This window comes from Cetorhinus maximus, chromosome 6, assembly GCF_964194155.1.
Source record: "Cetorhinus maximus chromosome 6, sCetMax3.hap1.1, whole genome shotgun sequence".
Lineage (NCBI taxonomy): Eukaryota > Metazoa > Chordata > Chondrichthyes > Lamniformes > Cetorhinidae > Cetorhinus > Cetorhinus maximus.
In genome coordinates this window covers 156,396,275-156,412,441 of record NC_135884.1, presented here as the reverse complement: position 1 = coordinate 156,412,441, position 16,167 = coordinate 156,396,275, and the positions used below count along the sequence as shown (strand labels likewise).

General features: G+C 46.8%; 1 protein-coding gene across 3 annotated transcripts in view; it reads left to right on the top strand.

Moving 5' to 3' along the window:
• Positions 1-6,963: 6,963 nt before the first annotated feature.
• gpatch1 (G patch domain containing 1) overlaps positions 6,964-16,167 on the top strand; it is a 65,671-nt gene continuing 56,467 nt past the window's right edge. For all 3 annotated transcript variants that reach the window (XM_078544704.1, XM_078544703.1, XM_078544702.1), the window contains exons 1-5: positions 6,964-7,057; positions 8,349-8,483; positions 9,597-9,682; positions 10,442-10,602; positions 15,834-15,931. In XM_078544704.1, the coding sequence (XP_078400830.1) occupies positions 6,997-7,057; positions 8,349-8,483; positions 9,597-9,682; positions 10,442-10,602; positions 15,834-15,931 (541 nt within the window). In that variant the 5' untranslated portion in view covers positions 6,964-6,996. The remainder of the gene's footprint in view (positions 7,058-8,348; positions 8,484-9,596; positions 9,683-10,441; positions 10,603-15,833; positions 15,932-16,167) is intronic.

Sequence of the window (16,167 nt, the reverse complement as noted above, 5' to 3'; positions counted from 1 at the left end):
TCCAACCTTTCCTCATAAGACAACCTGCCCATTCCAGGTATTAATCTAGTAACAAAAACAGAAAATGCTGGAAAAACTCAGCAGGTCTGGCAGCATCTGTGGAGAGAGAAACAGAGTTAACGTTTCGAGTCTGTGTGACTCTCCTTCAGAGCTAAAGAGAAGTGGAAATGTGATGAAATTTATACTGTTTAAGTGGGGTGGAGCAGGTGAAGCAGGATAGAAGGCCAGCGGTAGACTCATAGGCGTCTACAGCACAGAAGGAGGTCATTCGGCCCATCATGTCTGCGCCGGTCAACAAAGATCTGACTACACTAAACCCATTTTCCAGCACTTGGCCCATAGCCCTGGAGGCTATGGCAATGCAAGTGAATATCTAAATACTTCTTAAAAGTTACGAGAGTTTTTGACTCAACCACCCTTTCAGGCCGTGAGTTCCAGACTCTCACCACCCTCTGGGTGAGAAAATTTCTCCTCAACTCCCCTCTAAACCTTCTACCACTTAACTTAAATCTATGCCTCCTGGTTATTGACCCCTCTACTAATGGGAAAAGTGCCTTCCTATCCACCCTATCTATGCCCCTCATAATCTTATACACCTCTATCAGGTCCCCCTCTCAACCTTTGCTGCTCCAAGGAAAACAACCCCAGCCTATCCAATCTTTCCTCATAGCTCAGACCCTCCAGCCCAGGCAGCATCCTGGTAAATCTCTTCTGCACCCTCTCCAGTGTCATCACATCCTTCCTATGATGTGGTGGCCAGAACTGCACGTAGTCCTCCAGTTGTGGCCTAACCAGCGTTTTATACAGTTCCAGCATAACCTCCCTGCTCTTGTATTCTATGCCTCGGCTAATAAAGGCAAGTATCCCATATGCCTTCTTAACCACCTTATCTACCTGCCCTGCTACCTTCAGGGATCTGTGGACATGCATACCAAAGTCCCTCTGATCTTCAGTACTTTCCAGGGTCCTTCCAATCATAGTGTAATCCCTTGCCTTGTTAGCCCTCCCCAAGTGCATTACCTCACACTTTTCCAGATTGAATTCCATTATTTTTATATTCGTTCATGGGATGTGGATGTCGCTGGTTGGGCCAGCATTTATTGCCCATCCCCAATTGCCCTTGTTCAGAGGGCATTTAAGAGTCAACCACATTGCTGTGGGTCTGGAGTCACATGTAGGCCAGACCAGGTAAGGACGGCAGATTTCCTTCCCTAAAGGGCATTAGTGAACTAGATGGGTTTTTACAACAATCGACAATGGTTTCATGGTCATCAACAGACTTTTAATTCCAGATTGTTTTTATCGAATTCAAATTTCATCATCTGTTGTGGTGGGATTGAAACCTGGGTCCCCAGAGCATTACCCTGGGTCTCTGAATTACCAGCCCAGTGACGATACCACTATGCCACTGCTCTGTCCACCTGACCAGTCCATTGATATCCTCCTGCAGTTTATGGCTATCCTCTTCACTATTTACCACCCTACCAATTTTCATGTCATCCGCGAACTTCTTGATCATACCCCCTACATTTAAGTCCAGAAATCATTTATGTACACCACAAACAGCAAGGGCCCCAGCACCGAGCCCTGTAGAACCCCACTGGAAGCAGACTTCCGACCACAGAAACATCCCTCTACCATCACCCTCTGCTTCCTGCCTCTCAGCCAAGTTTGGATCCAACATGCCACTTTGCCTTGGATCCCAAGGGCTCTTACTTTCTTGACCAGTTTGCCATGAGGGACCTTATCAACAGCCTTGCTAAAGTCCATGCAGACCACATCAAATGCATTACCCTCATCAACACTCCTGGTTACCTCCTCAAAGTATTCAATCAAATTTGTGAAACACGGCCTTCCCTTAACAAATCCATGCTGACTATCCCTGATTAATCTGTGTCTCTCCAAGCGCAGGTATATTCTGCCCTCAGAATTCTTTCTAGTAACTTCCCCCAACACTGAGGTTAGACTGACTGGTCCAATTTCATGGTCTATCCCTTCCTCCCTTTTTTAATAATGGGACAATGTTTGCAGTCCTCCAGTCCTCTGGCACCTCACCTGTGACCAGAGAGGATTTGAAAATTACTGCCAGGGCCCCTGATATCTCTTCCCTTGCCTCTCTCAACAGCGTGGGATACATCACATCCAGGCCTGAGGATTTATCCACTTTTAAGGCCGCTAAACCCGCTAGTACCTCCTCTCTCTCTATGTTAATTTCCTCTAATATTTCACAGTCCTCCACCCTCATGTCTATATCTGCGTCATCCTTTTCCATTGTGAAGGCTGACGCAAAGTATTCATTGAGGATTGTACCCACGTCTTCCGGGTCCACACACACATTACTTCCATGGTCTCTAATTGCCCCGACTCTTTCCCTAGTTATTCTCTTGCTCTGTATATATTTTAAAAACCCCTTTGGGTTTTCCTTTATTCTACCACCAAATGCTTTCTCATGCACACTCTTAGCTTTCCTAATTTCCTTTTTAAGTTTCCCCTGCACTTTTTATACTCCTCTAGGGACTCTGCTGTATTGAGCCCTCGGTATCTGCCATAAGCTTCTCTTTTGTTTTCTTAATCCTGACCTTTATGTCTCTTGACATCCAGAATTCTCCAGACTTGGTCCCCCCTTTGTCTTTACGGGAACATATTTGCCCTGTACTCTTGCTATTACCCCCTTGAATGCCTCCCATTGCTCTGACACAGTTTCATTTGCAAGTAGCTGCTCCCAGTCCACTTGGGCCAAATCGTATCTCATCTTAGTAAAATTAGCCTTTCCCCAGTTTAGAACTTTTATTCCCGGCCCAACCTTATCCTTTTCCATAACTATCCTCAAATCTAACTGAGTTATGGTCACTATGTCCGAAATGCTCCCCGACTGATACACCTTCCACCTGCCCTGGCTCATTTCCAAATATCAGGTCCAGAACTGCCCCCTCTCTTGTTGGGCTTTCTACGTACTGGCTAAAAAAGCTGTCCTGGATGCAATTTAAGAATTTTGCTCCCTCCCTACCTTGCACACTAAAACTATCCCAGTTAATATTTGGGTAGTTAAAATCCCCTACTATTACTGTCTTGTTATTCTTACACTTCTCTGAAATTTGATTACATATTTGATCCTCTATCTCTCCCTGACTGTTTGGGAGCCTATAGTACACACCCAGCAGCGTGTTTGCCCCTTTTGGGTTTTTTACTTCTACCCATATGGCCTCATTTGATGATCCTTCCAAGATATCCCCCTTCACTGCTATAATTGATTCCTTGATCAATATTGCGACCTCTCCTCCTCTTCTATCCCCCTCTCTATCTTGTCTGAATACCCTATAACCAGGAATGTTGAGCTGCCAATCCTGCCCTTCTTTTAGCCAAGTCTCGGTTATAGCTATGATCTCATACTCCCATGTGTCTATCTGTGCCCTCAGCTCATCTGTCTTATTCCTCAGGCTCCTTGCATTAAAATATATTCCGTTTAGCCTTGCTAAACTCACTTCTTATCTAGCCTATGTTTCCTCTGCCTTCCAGACTCACTTACTAGCGTTTTAACTTCTAATTCCATCTCAACTTCTCTCCCCTCTGAACTACTTTTCAGGATCTCATCCCCTGCCAATTTAGTTTAAATCCACCCCAACAGCATTAGCAAACCTCCCTGCGAGGATGTTGGTCCAGTTCCTGTTCAAATGTAACCCGTCCAACTTGTACAGGTCCCACCTCCCCCAGAAACAGTCCCAATGCCCCAGGAATCTAAAGCCCTCTCTCCTGTACCCTCTCCAGACACGCATTCATCCGCTCTATCCTTCTGTTCCTATACTCACTACTGTGTGGCACTGGGAGTAATCCGGAGATTACTACCTTTGAAGTCCTGCTTTTCAATTTACTACCTAACTCCCTAAAGTCTGCTTGCAGGACCTCGTTTCTCTTTCTTTCTATGTCATTGGTCCCAACATGGACCACGACCTCTGACTGTTCACCCTCCCCCTTCAGAATGCCCTGCAGCCATTCCGTGACATCCTTGACCCTGGCACCTGGGAGGCAACATACCATCCTGGAGTCACGTCTACGGCTGCAGAAGTGCCTGTTTACTCCCCTCACTAACGAATCCCCTATGACCATTGCCCTTCCACACTTCTTCCTCCCTCCTGAGCAGCTGGACCACCCACAGTGCCCTGGCCTTGGCTCTGGTTGGCCGCCACAAAGGAACCATCACTCTCACTGTTTTCCAAAAGCGGTTTGCAAGCGAGATGCACTCGGGGGATTCCCTCACTAGCTGCCTGATCCCCTTCTTCTGTCTGGTGGTCACCCATTCCCTCTCTGCTTGTACTTCCTTAAGCTGCAGGGTGACCATATCCTGAAACGTGCTATCCACGAACCTCTCAGCCTCATGAATGCACTATAGCACCCCCAGCTGTCGCTCAAGCTCCAAAACCCAGAGCTCGAGTTGCTCCAGTTGGATGCACCTCCTGCACACATGGTCATCCAGACCGCCAGGAGTGTCTAGGATTTCCCACATAGCGCAGGATGTGCAAATCACGGGACTGAGCTCACCAGACATATCTTAACAAAATAGAATATGGAACCTTGCTTTTATTTTGCCCTTACTCCTACTTGAGTACAGACTAGATGCTAGATCCTCTAGATGGACTAGCTCCTGACTGCCTGTCCCAGGGTCCTCCTCTTGCACTCTCCTCTAGTTGCTGCTGACTGCCTGTCCCAGGGTCCTCCTCTCGCACTCTCCTAGGTGGGGACAAAGGTGGGGTCAAAGGAGAGAATGACAAATATGTCATGAACAAAAGGACAAAGGGAGTGTTAATGGTAGTGGTAAGGGCTAAAAATGGTGCTGATAAAGGTATGAAAGCATAATGTGATAATAGCAGAACAAGGGTAGCATTGTGTGAAAGAACAACATGGAACAAGTAACAGATAGCCCTTTTGGAGATGGGGTGGGGTGGGGGGGTGGGGGAAAGTACAGAAAATGGGATAGAAGGGTGGGGGGGATAAATCTAGTAAACCTAGTTAATCTGGTAAACCTTCTCTGAACTGCTTCTAACGAATTAGCATCTCACCGAGGAGCAGAGGTGATAAGCGCCTGGACCCAGATTCCTCTGATTCAGCGATTTATGGGGCCCCACTGTGTGGGTCACAGAGTATGGATCGGCTTCTCTCTGTCTGAAAATCAGCTTCTTTAGAATCCATGGAAATAACTCAAAATGTGCAACGACACAAAGAAACAGCCCATTTCCACGGAACATTATTACTACCTGTAATTCCCTATTATTATCCCCGCGATCCCCTATTATTATCCCTGTGAACTCTTTCATTACTGTGTGATTCCCCTATTATTACCCCCCCCGTGATTCCCCTATTATTACCCCCATGATCCCCTATTATTATCCCGTGATTGCCTACTAATAGCCCTGTGATCCCCTATTAACCCTGTGATCGCCTATTATTACTCCTGTGAGCCCCTATTACCCCTGTGATCCCCTATTTTTACCCTGTGATCCCCTATTATTACCAACCAATGATCCCCTATTATTACCCCCTGTGATCCCCTATTATTACCCCTTGTGATCCCCTATTATTACCTTCCGTAATCCCCCATTATTACCCCTGTGATCCCCTATTATTACCCCCTGTGATCCCCTATTATTACCACCTGTGATCCCCTATTATTACCACCTGTGATCCCCTATTATTACCAACCAATGATCCCCTATTATTACCCCCTGTGATCCCCTATTATTACCCCTTGTGATCCCCTATTATTACCTCCCGTAATCCCCCATTATTACCCCTGTGATCCCCTATTATTATCCCCTGTGATCCCCTATTATTACCACCTGTGATCCCCTATTATTACCCCCAGTGATCCCCTATTATTACTGCCTGTGATCCCCTATTATTACCCCCGGTGATCCCCTATTATTACCCTCCTGTGATCCCCCATTATTACCCCCTGTGATCCCCTATTATTACCCCCGGTTATCCCCTATTATTACCCCCGGTGATCCCCTATTATTATCCCCTGTGATCCTCTATTATTACTCGCGGTGATCCCCTATTATTACCCTCGGTGATCTCCTATTATTACCCGTGACACCCTATTATTACCATCGGTGATCCCCTATTATTACTCCCCGATAATCTCCTATTATTACCCCTGGTTATCCCCTATTATTACCCCCGGTGATCCCCTATTATTACACCCTGTGATCCCCTATTATTACCATTGGTGATCCCCTATTATTACCCCCTGTGATCCCCTATTATTACTCCCCGGAGATCCCCTTTTATTACCCCTGGTTATCCCCTATTATTACCCCCTGTGATCTCCTATTATTAACCGTGACACCCTATTATTACCATCGGTGATCCCCTATTATTACTCCCCGATAATCTCCTATTATTACTCCTGGTGATTCCCTATTATTACTCCCCGATGATCTCCTATTATTAGCGCCGGTGATCCCCTATTATTACCCCCGGTTATCCCCTATTATTACCCCTTGTGATCCCCTATTATTACCCCCGGTGATCCCCTATTATTACCCCTTGTGATCCCCTATTATTACCCCCGGTGATCCCCTATTATTACCCCTGGTGATCCCCTATTATTACCCCCGGTGATCCCCTATTATTACCCCTTGTGATCCCCTATTATTACCCCCTGTGATCCCCTATTATTACCCCTTGTGATCCCCTATTATTACCCCCTGTGATCCCCTATTATTACCCCTTGTGATCCCCTATTATTACCCCCGGTGATCCCCTATTATTACCCCCTGTGATCCCCTATTATTACCCCCGGTGATCTCTTATTATTACCCCCGGTGATCTCTTATTATTACCCCCGGTGATCCCCTATTTTTACCCCCTGTGATCCCGTTATTACCCCCGGTGATCCCCTGTTATTACCCCCGGTGATCTCCTATTTTTACCCCCGCTGCTCTGATTGGTTATATTTGACCCCCTGTGAACTCTGACCTGTGACGCTGCCTGGTGAAGATGGCCGAGGATGAGGATGAGGATTTTGTTTCTTTCGGGTCCGCGCTGGAGCCGCTGGAAGGTAAATACCCCCCGGGGGAGGGGGAGTGTTTAAATATCCCAGGCGGGAAGCGGAGAGTCCGGGTCTGTCACCGGCTGCGGACGGCAATTGGGGCCTGAGGCCTTGCGGGGTTTCCATAACAACCGCCCGGCCGCGGGGTCCAGCATGTCTCTGCACCCCCCCCCCTCAGCCCCACCCCCAGCCCCGCCCACTCCCCCTGCCTCACCCCTCCCCAGCCCCCCCCCCAGCCTCACCCCAGCCCCCCCCCCAGCCTCACCCCAGCCCCCCCCTCCCCAGCCTCACCCCAGCCCCCCCCTCCCCAGCCTCACCCCAGCCCCCCCCCTCCCCAGCCTCACCCCAGCACCCCCCTCCCCAGCCTCACCCCAGCCCCACCCCACTCCCCTGCTGAGCCCCCCAGCCCCCCCCACCCCCTGGCCTCCCCCTCAGTGCTCCCCCTCCCAGCCCCGACCCCGTCCCACCGCTTCATCAGGGAATTGTCCCCCACCCCTTCCAATTACCCAGGCACCTCCCCCTCCCCCGCCCCACCCCACCCCCGCCCCCGCCCCACCCCACCCCACCCCACCCCCGCCCCCGCCCCACCCCACCCCACCCCACTCCCCTGCCCCCCTGAGCCCCTCCCCCCCCAGCCACGCCCCCTGGCCTCACCCTCAGCGCTGCCCCGCCCCCCCAGCTCCCAGCCTCGACCCCCCAGCTCCCAGCCTCGACCCACCGCTTCATCAGGGAATTGTCCCCCACCCCCTCCAATTACCCTGGCACCACCCCCAGCCCCACGACCAATGATTGAAATCTCCATCACCCCATCGCTCCTGTGCCACCGAAATTAAGCCGACCCTTTAACCCCCTCACCCACATTATTTTGCGTTTGATCTCTCCCATCCATATCAAGGACAGAGCGGAACAGGCTGGGGTTTTTTCATGGAGGTGTGAAGGAAGAGGAGGAATTATACAGATTACCAGCTAATGGAGGGGCTGGAGGTGGGGGCAAGTTGGATAATCTGGAGTTTTGTGGATCATTGTAGCAGGAGTTGTTTCTCACTAATGAGATGAGCTTGGGGAAGAGGGCTTTGGGTGGGGACAGGACTGAGACTGACGGCCTGTGGATACCCAATAGGTAGAGTCAGTGACAAAGATGTGAGTAATAGTGATATTTGGGGAGGTACTAGAGGGCTGCTGTTCCTCAGAGAGAGTTGACATCATCTGGACTACAGCAAGGGGATAGTATCAACAGGAAGGGAAACAGTTGAATTAAGATCTGCATTGTTTTAATGTCAGTTGTTTATTTGCTTCTAAGATGAATCAACCAAGAAACCAGTTCCTCTGCAGGAGCAGACAGTCAAAGATGAGAAGGGGAGGTACAAACGCTTTCATGGGGCTTTCACTGGGGGCTTTTCTGCTGGCTATTTCAACTCGGTGGGATCAAAAGAAGGTAAGTAAGAATCTCTCGCATGGTTTCTTGAAATGAAACTCATTGGCTTTAAGCTACAAATGTTTTCTGGGTTCCCTTGGCTATTCCTTTAACAGAGGCGCTAAGCCAGTTACAACAAACAGATTAACAGCTCGACTAACTTAAAGGGAAAGGAATTCTGTACCAACACATTGTACAATGACAAACTGCTTTTCAAAAAGCTTAATTTTAAGGTGCATGCACCACTTTGTCTAACTATCCAGTGGATTTCCTAATGGTATGCTTCTGGTGGGAAGAGAATTCCCGGTCTGGAGGGGGCCACTCTCGGCACAATGAAGAGCATGCTCATAGGGAGTGCTGTTGGGGAAATTCTGGGCATATGGATTTGCTGTCTGCTGTGATTTGCAGAGCCATGCTCCTCACTGGGAATGCCCGACCATGGATTGGCTGTTATATATTAACGCTGCCCCTCTGGATCAAGCTGACTGCAATAAGCATTGACAGCTCTGACGGGACAGCGAGGCTCATGCATCCGGCTTGCAAATACATAAAGTTTTGTGTTTTTTTTAAACAAACAGCCAACAAGAGCATGTAATGCATTGTGGCCCCTGCATTATCGTGTTTATAATATTCTCTGGTCCCTGTGTTATCCTGTGTGTTTATTATTTAGAAGGAGACGGTGGTGTAGTGATAATGCCATTTGACTAGTAATCCAGAAGCCCAGGCTAATGCTCTGGGGACGTGGGTTCAAATCCCACCATAGCAGCTGGTGGAATTTAAATTCAACTAATAAAAAGGAGCACAAAGCTAGTCTCAGTAATGGTGACCATGAAACTATCATTGATTGTTGTAAAAACCCATCTGGTTCACTAATGCCCTTTCAGCAATGAAATCTGCTGTCCTTACCCAGTCTGACCTACATGTGACTCTAGACCCACAGCGATGGGTAGATTCTTAACTGCCCTCTGAAAGGCTGAGCAAGCTACTCAGTTCAAAGGCAATTAGGGATGGGCAATGAATGCTGGCCTTGTCAGCGATACCCGCATGCCATGAAAGAATAAATTTAAAAATGCACTTTGGCCTGTGTGTAATGAGAAATAGACAGGAGGTTTGACAATGTTACTGTGTTTGTAGGATGGGCGCCTTCAACATTTGTATCTTCACGGCAGCAAAAGGCAGATAAGCAGTTCTTCAGTCCCGAACACTTCATGGATGAAGAGGTATGTTAAGGGTTTAGTTGATTTCTGCTGGTGGGTGGGTGGTGATGTTCCAGAACAACTCGGTGCACAGTTATGTGATGATGAAGTAATGTGCACAGTGTACTCAGGAGTAAGAGGGAGGGGTGGTTCATGCTATGTTTTGGAGAGAGTGGGACAACATTCAATTCCATTCGGAGCCGACAGTGCAGTGTCCTTTGGAGGTGCTCCCTGATACTGCTTTCATGGTCTCCCTATCGAAAGGTAGCAGGCAGAGGATGGCTGATCCACAGGGAGGGAGGGAAGGAGTTTGATATTTGGGGCCCTCACACTTTCCTTCAGTCAACATTTACGTTTTACCTGTGGGCAAGCAGTGCTTAGAGCAGAGAGGGTAAAAGAAAGATTTGATGGGTTCAAAATTATGAAGGGTTTTATGATGATTAAAGATGGAGAAACTGTTTCACTGGAAGGAGGGTCAATAAGCAGAAGACAGACCCAAGGTGGTTGGCAAAAGAACCAGAGGCAACATGAGTAGAACTTTATTTATTCAGTGAGTTGCTACAATCTGGAATGCACTGCATGAAAGGGCAGTGGAAGATGATTCAACAGTAACTTTCAAAAGAGAATTGAATGAATGCTTGAAAAGCAAAGAGTTGCAGTGGGAAAAGATTAGGGGAGCGGGACTAATTGGATCGATCTTTCAAAGAGCCGGCACAGGCACGATGGGCTGATTGGCCTCTCTCTGTGGTGCAAGATTCTATGACTTTTATTAATTTTTTTTAGGATCTCAAGGATCATGGAATTGCGCCAAAAGGAATAACAACGACGGATGACTTTGCCTCGAAGGCCAAAGACAAGATCCAGGAGAAATCACGAGCTTTGGCAAGCGTGGCTGCTCCCATTCCTGGGGCCACCATATTGGATGACCTGATTGCTCCAGCAAAGTGAGAGGGAGTATTTAGAGTAGGGAGTTACTGTTGAATGATAGACCGTCCTAGTCTTGATCAGACTGTCACATTGAATTGACTCTCTATATAGCAGAGGCTCTGTCTGTCTGGTGAGGAGATCACTGTGGTTGGGTAAAAGGCCAGACTGCAGACAGTCCTGTCTGTGTGGGGCGCGGGAGTGAGGTGGAGTAGTTGATTTGGTTTCCGTGTTGGGAGTTGCAGCCACATGATTAAAGCACCTGTAAACATACGAAATTAGGAGCAGGAGTGGGCCAATCAGATTTCAAGCCTGCTCCGCCATTCAATAAGATCATGGCTGATCTGATTTTAACCTCAACTTCATGTTCCTGCCTACCCCTGATAACCTTTCACCCCCTTGCTTATCAAGAATCTATCTACCTCAAAAATATTCAAGGACTCTCTTCCTCAAAAGGTGGTTGAGGCGGAATCCCTAAGTCTCAAACCCTATGAGAGAAAAGACTTTTCCTCATCTCTGTCCTAAATGGGCATTTGAAACAGTGACCCTGAGTTCTAGATTCTCCCACAAGAGGAAACATCCTCTCCACATCCACCCGGTCAAGACCCCTCAGGATCTGTTTCAATCAAGTCGCCTCTTACTCTTTAAAACTCCAGTGGATACAAGCCTAACCTGTCCAACCTTTCCTCATAAAACAACCCTCCCACTCCAGGTATTAATCTAGTAAACCTTATCTGTGCTTCTCTAATGCATTTACATATTTCCTTAAATAAGGAGACCAATACTGTTCACAGTACTCCAGATGTGGTCTCACCAACATAAAAGCAAAATACTGCAGATGCTGGAAATCTGAAATAAAAACAGAAAAACTCAGCAGGTCTGGCAGCATCTGTGGAGAGAGAAACAGAGTTAACATTTTGAGTCCGTATGACTCTTCAGAGCTAAAGAGAAGTAGAAATGTGATAGATTTATAATGTTTAGGAGGGGGTGGAGCAGGTGGAGTAAGATAGAAGGTCAGGGATAGGTGGCAGTTAAGGAGAGATTGACAAATATGTCATGGACACAAGAAAAAGGGAGTGTTAATGGTAGTGGTAAAGAGTAAAGAAGGTGCTGAGAGCGGCATAAAGGTAAGATAGCAGAAGGTGTTAACAGCAGAACAAGGGTCAGCGCTCTGTGAAAGCATAACATAAAAACGTGACAGCCCTGTGTGGGGAGGTGGGGTTCGGGAAAAAAGATTAAAAAAAAAGAACAAATAAATAAAAGAATGAAATAAAATTTAATAAATAAATAAAATGGGATTTAGGAAAGGGTCAAGATAGAGGAGAGTTCATGGTCTGAAGTTGTTGAACTTGATGTTAAATCTGGAAGGCTGTAAAGTGCCTAGTCGGAAGATGAGGTGCTGTTCCTCGAGTTTGTGTTGAGCTTCACTGGAACAATGCAGCAGGCCAAGGATGGTCATGTGGGCATGAGAGCAGGGCGGGGTGTTGAAATGGCAAGCGACAGGGAGGTCTGGGTCATGCTTGCGAACTGAGTGAAGGTGTTCCGCAAAGCGGTCACCCAGTCTGTGTTTATTCTCCCCAATGTAGAGGAGACTGCATTGGGAGCAGCGAATACAGTAGACCAAATTGAAGGAGGTACTTCACCTGAAAGGAGTGTTTGGGCCCTTGGACAGTGAGGAGGGAGGATGTAAAGGGGCAGGTGTTGCACATTCTGCAATTGCGTGGGAAGGGGATGAGGTGTTGGGGGTGATGAAGGCATGGACCAGGGTGTTACGGATGGAATGGTCCCTATGGAATGCTGGCAGTGGGGGAGGCGGGGAAGATGTGCTTGGTGGTGGCATCATGCTGGAGTTGGTAGAAATGGCGGAGGATGATCCTTTCGAATATGGAGGCTGGTGGGGTGAAAAGTGAGGACAAGGGGATCCTATCGTGGTTCTGGGAGGGAGAGGAAGGTGTGAGGGCAGAGGTGTGGGAGATGGGCCGGACACAGTTGAGGGCCCTGTCAACCACAGTGGGTGGGAAACTTTGGTTAAGGGAAAAGGAAGACGTCAGAAGCACTGTTTTGAAAAGTGGCATCATTGGAATATGCGACGGAGGTGAAGGAACTGAGAGAATGGGATGGAGTCCTTACAGGAAGCGGGGTGTGAGAAGATGTAGTCGAGGTAGCTGGGGGAATCAATGGGCTTGTAATAAATGTTGGTGGACAGTTTATCACCAGAAATGGAGACAGAGAGGTCAAGGAAGGGAAGGGAAGTGTCGGAGATGGACCATGCGAAAATGATGGAGGGGTGGAAATTGGAAGCAAAATTGATAAATTTTTCTAGGTCCAGACAAGAGCATGAAGCAGCACCGAAACAATTGTCGATGTACTGAAAAAAGAGTTGTGGGAGGCGGGCCTGAGTAGGACTGGAACAAGGAATGTTCACATACCCCATAAAGAGAAAGGCATAACTAGGGCCCATGCGGGTACCCATAGCCACACCTTTTATTTGGAGGAAGTGAGACAAGTTAAAGGAGAAATTGTAGAGTGAGAGAACAAGTTCAGCCAGGTGGAGGAGTGGTGGTGGTGGATGGGGATTGTTCAGCCCTCTGTTCAAGGAAGAAGTGGAGAGCCCTCAGACTATCCTGGTAATGGATGGAGGTGTAGAGGGATTGGACGTCCATGGTGAAGAGGAGGTGGTTAGGGCAAGGAACCGGAAATTATTGATATGATGTAGGGCATCACATCACATTTCTACTTCTCTTTAGTTCTGAAGAAGAGTCATATGGACTCGAAATGTTAACTCTTTTTCTCTCTCCACAGATGCTGCTAGACCTGCTGAGTTTTTCCAGCATTTTCTGTTTTTATGTGGTCTCACCAATGCCCTATATAACTGAAGCATAACCTCCCTATTCTTGTATTTAATTCCTCTTCAAATAAATAATAACATTCTATTAGCTTTCCTAATTACTTGCTGCACCTGCATACTAACCTTTTGCAATTCGTGCACTAGAACAGCCAGATCACTCTGCATCTGAGCTCTGCAATCTCTCACCATTTAGATTATGTGCCTTTTTCAATTCATCCATTTTATAACAAAAGAGAAGTTTCTTCTTTCTTTATTTAGCTGTTTATTTCCATATAATTCACACACAATACAAATGATCACAGCCTTTATGATAATTGTGAGATTCGAATACGTTAGTATATGTGGACTGTTGTTATATGTTTGTGTAGGATGGGGAAATCGTAAACATTTGCTTGAAGGTTGACTCCTCTCGAGGGAGAGAGAGTTATGATGTAAAGCCAGAAAGCTGAATCCTCATATACTGAGATAATTACATTTAATTACCATACATGAATTTACACATTGGCAATGGGAAAGTGCTAATTCAAAAAAGCTGAGCAAGAAGGATGAGTATTATGAGCAGTACTTGAGATTACCTTAGAGCTTAAAAAGCAGTGAATGATTTAAGAGACCAATGATTGGATATTTGTTACTTGGCTTCTCAGCTTGTTCCTTTCAGCTTTTGCCCCCACCCCTCCCCGCCCTTCCATGAAGTGACTGCCCTCTCTGCCAGACAGATTGTACGGTTATCCTGTTTTCTGTGCACACCTGTGAGTGTCCATGGGTTACTATGGGGAGCATACTGTCATCCCCCATCATCCACATGGGCTCACTTTGCAGCAAAGATCACCACAGTGATCAGGAACAGGAACCCTGGTTGATTTCCCCTTTCTCTAACTGGGGTCACAGGACATAGAAAAGAAGGAATATTTAAACCCTCAAACCTGCCCCACTGTTCAATGTGATGAAGGCTGATCTGCTCCATAACCCTTAAAATTTACAATTTATCTGGCATCAATTGTTGTTTGTGTGAGAGTGTTCCAAACTCTTCCACTCTTTGTATGAATGCATCCTAATTTCACTCCTGAACAGTCTGACTCTAATTTTTAGACAATGTCCCCTAGTTCTAGCTAGCCCCTCCAACCAGAAGAAATAGTTTCTCCCTATCTGCTCTGCTAATATTTTGAAAACTTTGATCAAATCGCCCCCTAAATTCCAGGGAATACAATCCTAGTTTCTGTAATCTCTCCTCACAATTTAACCCTTGGAGTCCAACTTTCATTCTGGTAAGCCTACACAGCCCTCCCTCCAAGGCCAATATATCCTTCCTAAAGTGTGGCACCTAAAACTGCTCACAGTAACTCCAGATGTGGTCTAACCGGGGCTTTGTATATCTGGGGCATGATTTCTACCCTGTTGTTTCTAGTTCTCTAGATATAAGGGCCAGTATTCAGTTAGCCTTTCTGATTGTTTTCGTTACCTGTTCAAGCATTTTAATGACCTGTGTACTCGGATGCCAGATTCTCTTTGAACCTCCACTGTTTCTAGCTTGTTGCCATTTAGAAAATATCCTGTCCTATCCATTTAGGTCCAAAGTGGATGACCTCACACATGCCTACATTGAAATCCATTTGACACAATTTTGTTCATTCATTTAATCTATTAATATATCTTTTAATTTTCTGCTTCCATCTACACTGCTTACAAGCAGGGGGTCACTGGGGTGAACAGTCTTTTCCTAATTGCTGCCTAGTTGTGATCATCAATCTCAGCCGAGACGGAGGACTGAAGACACCACCTTCCCGGCCTGGAGTGTGATGTAACTGGGGAGAGAGGGGGGGGTGCATTTAGCACTCGATCTCTCAAAGACACTAAAATAACTAATTTTTTTCTAATTTCAAGCCTGAATTAGATGCTGTAATGTTAGGAAGGGAAGAAACTCTGGAATTGTGATCTTGTTGATATTGAAGCCACCCTGACCTTGAGCACTGTGTGTCTGTGATGATCATGAGCTATTTGTGTTTTTTGGGGGGGTGGTGGGGGCAGGGTGTCTCTTGGTCACTCAGTGTGTTCCCCAAGGAGTGACTGTGAAGCTTGTTCAGAAACGTCCACATCATTGAAATTCAGCATGTTCCTCCGGTACTGAGGTCTGAGCGATTTATGTTTCAAAGTCCTTATAAATGTGTTCTCAAACTGGAGCAACACTGGAGGATTGTCTGTTGTAGCAGGGCAGAGAGTTGGAGAGCCAGTGGGGAGTGATATCCTCCTCCTGTGGGGAAGACTGACTAACCTCTGGTCTGTTCAGAGCTCTGGTGTGCTGCGGTGATCAATGGTTCAGTCTCACTGTCATTGTCAAGACCTGGTTAACGGTTATTAAACAATTTAATTGATTCAAGGATGTAATGTGTCTAAACTCTCACCCAGGATAACAATTGGTGTGCAGCTATTGCGGAAAATGGGCTGGAAGGAAGGACAAGGGCTTGGACCACGTGTGAAGAGGAAGCCTCGGAAGCAACAGTGTGGTGAGAAATATCCCAATGTCACTGTTTATTTTCAGTCTGGTTCCAGAACTCAAAGTAAAAAAAGTAAGAAAGACTTGCATTTCTACAGCACCTTTCACAACCTCAGGATGTCCTTTAGCTTTACTGCCAAAACAAGTACCTCTTGAAGTATAGTCACTGTTGTATTGTAGTAATTGCAACCAATTTATGCACAGCAAGCTCCAATAAACAGCAGATATTTGCCAGATATCTGTTTT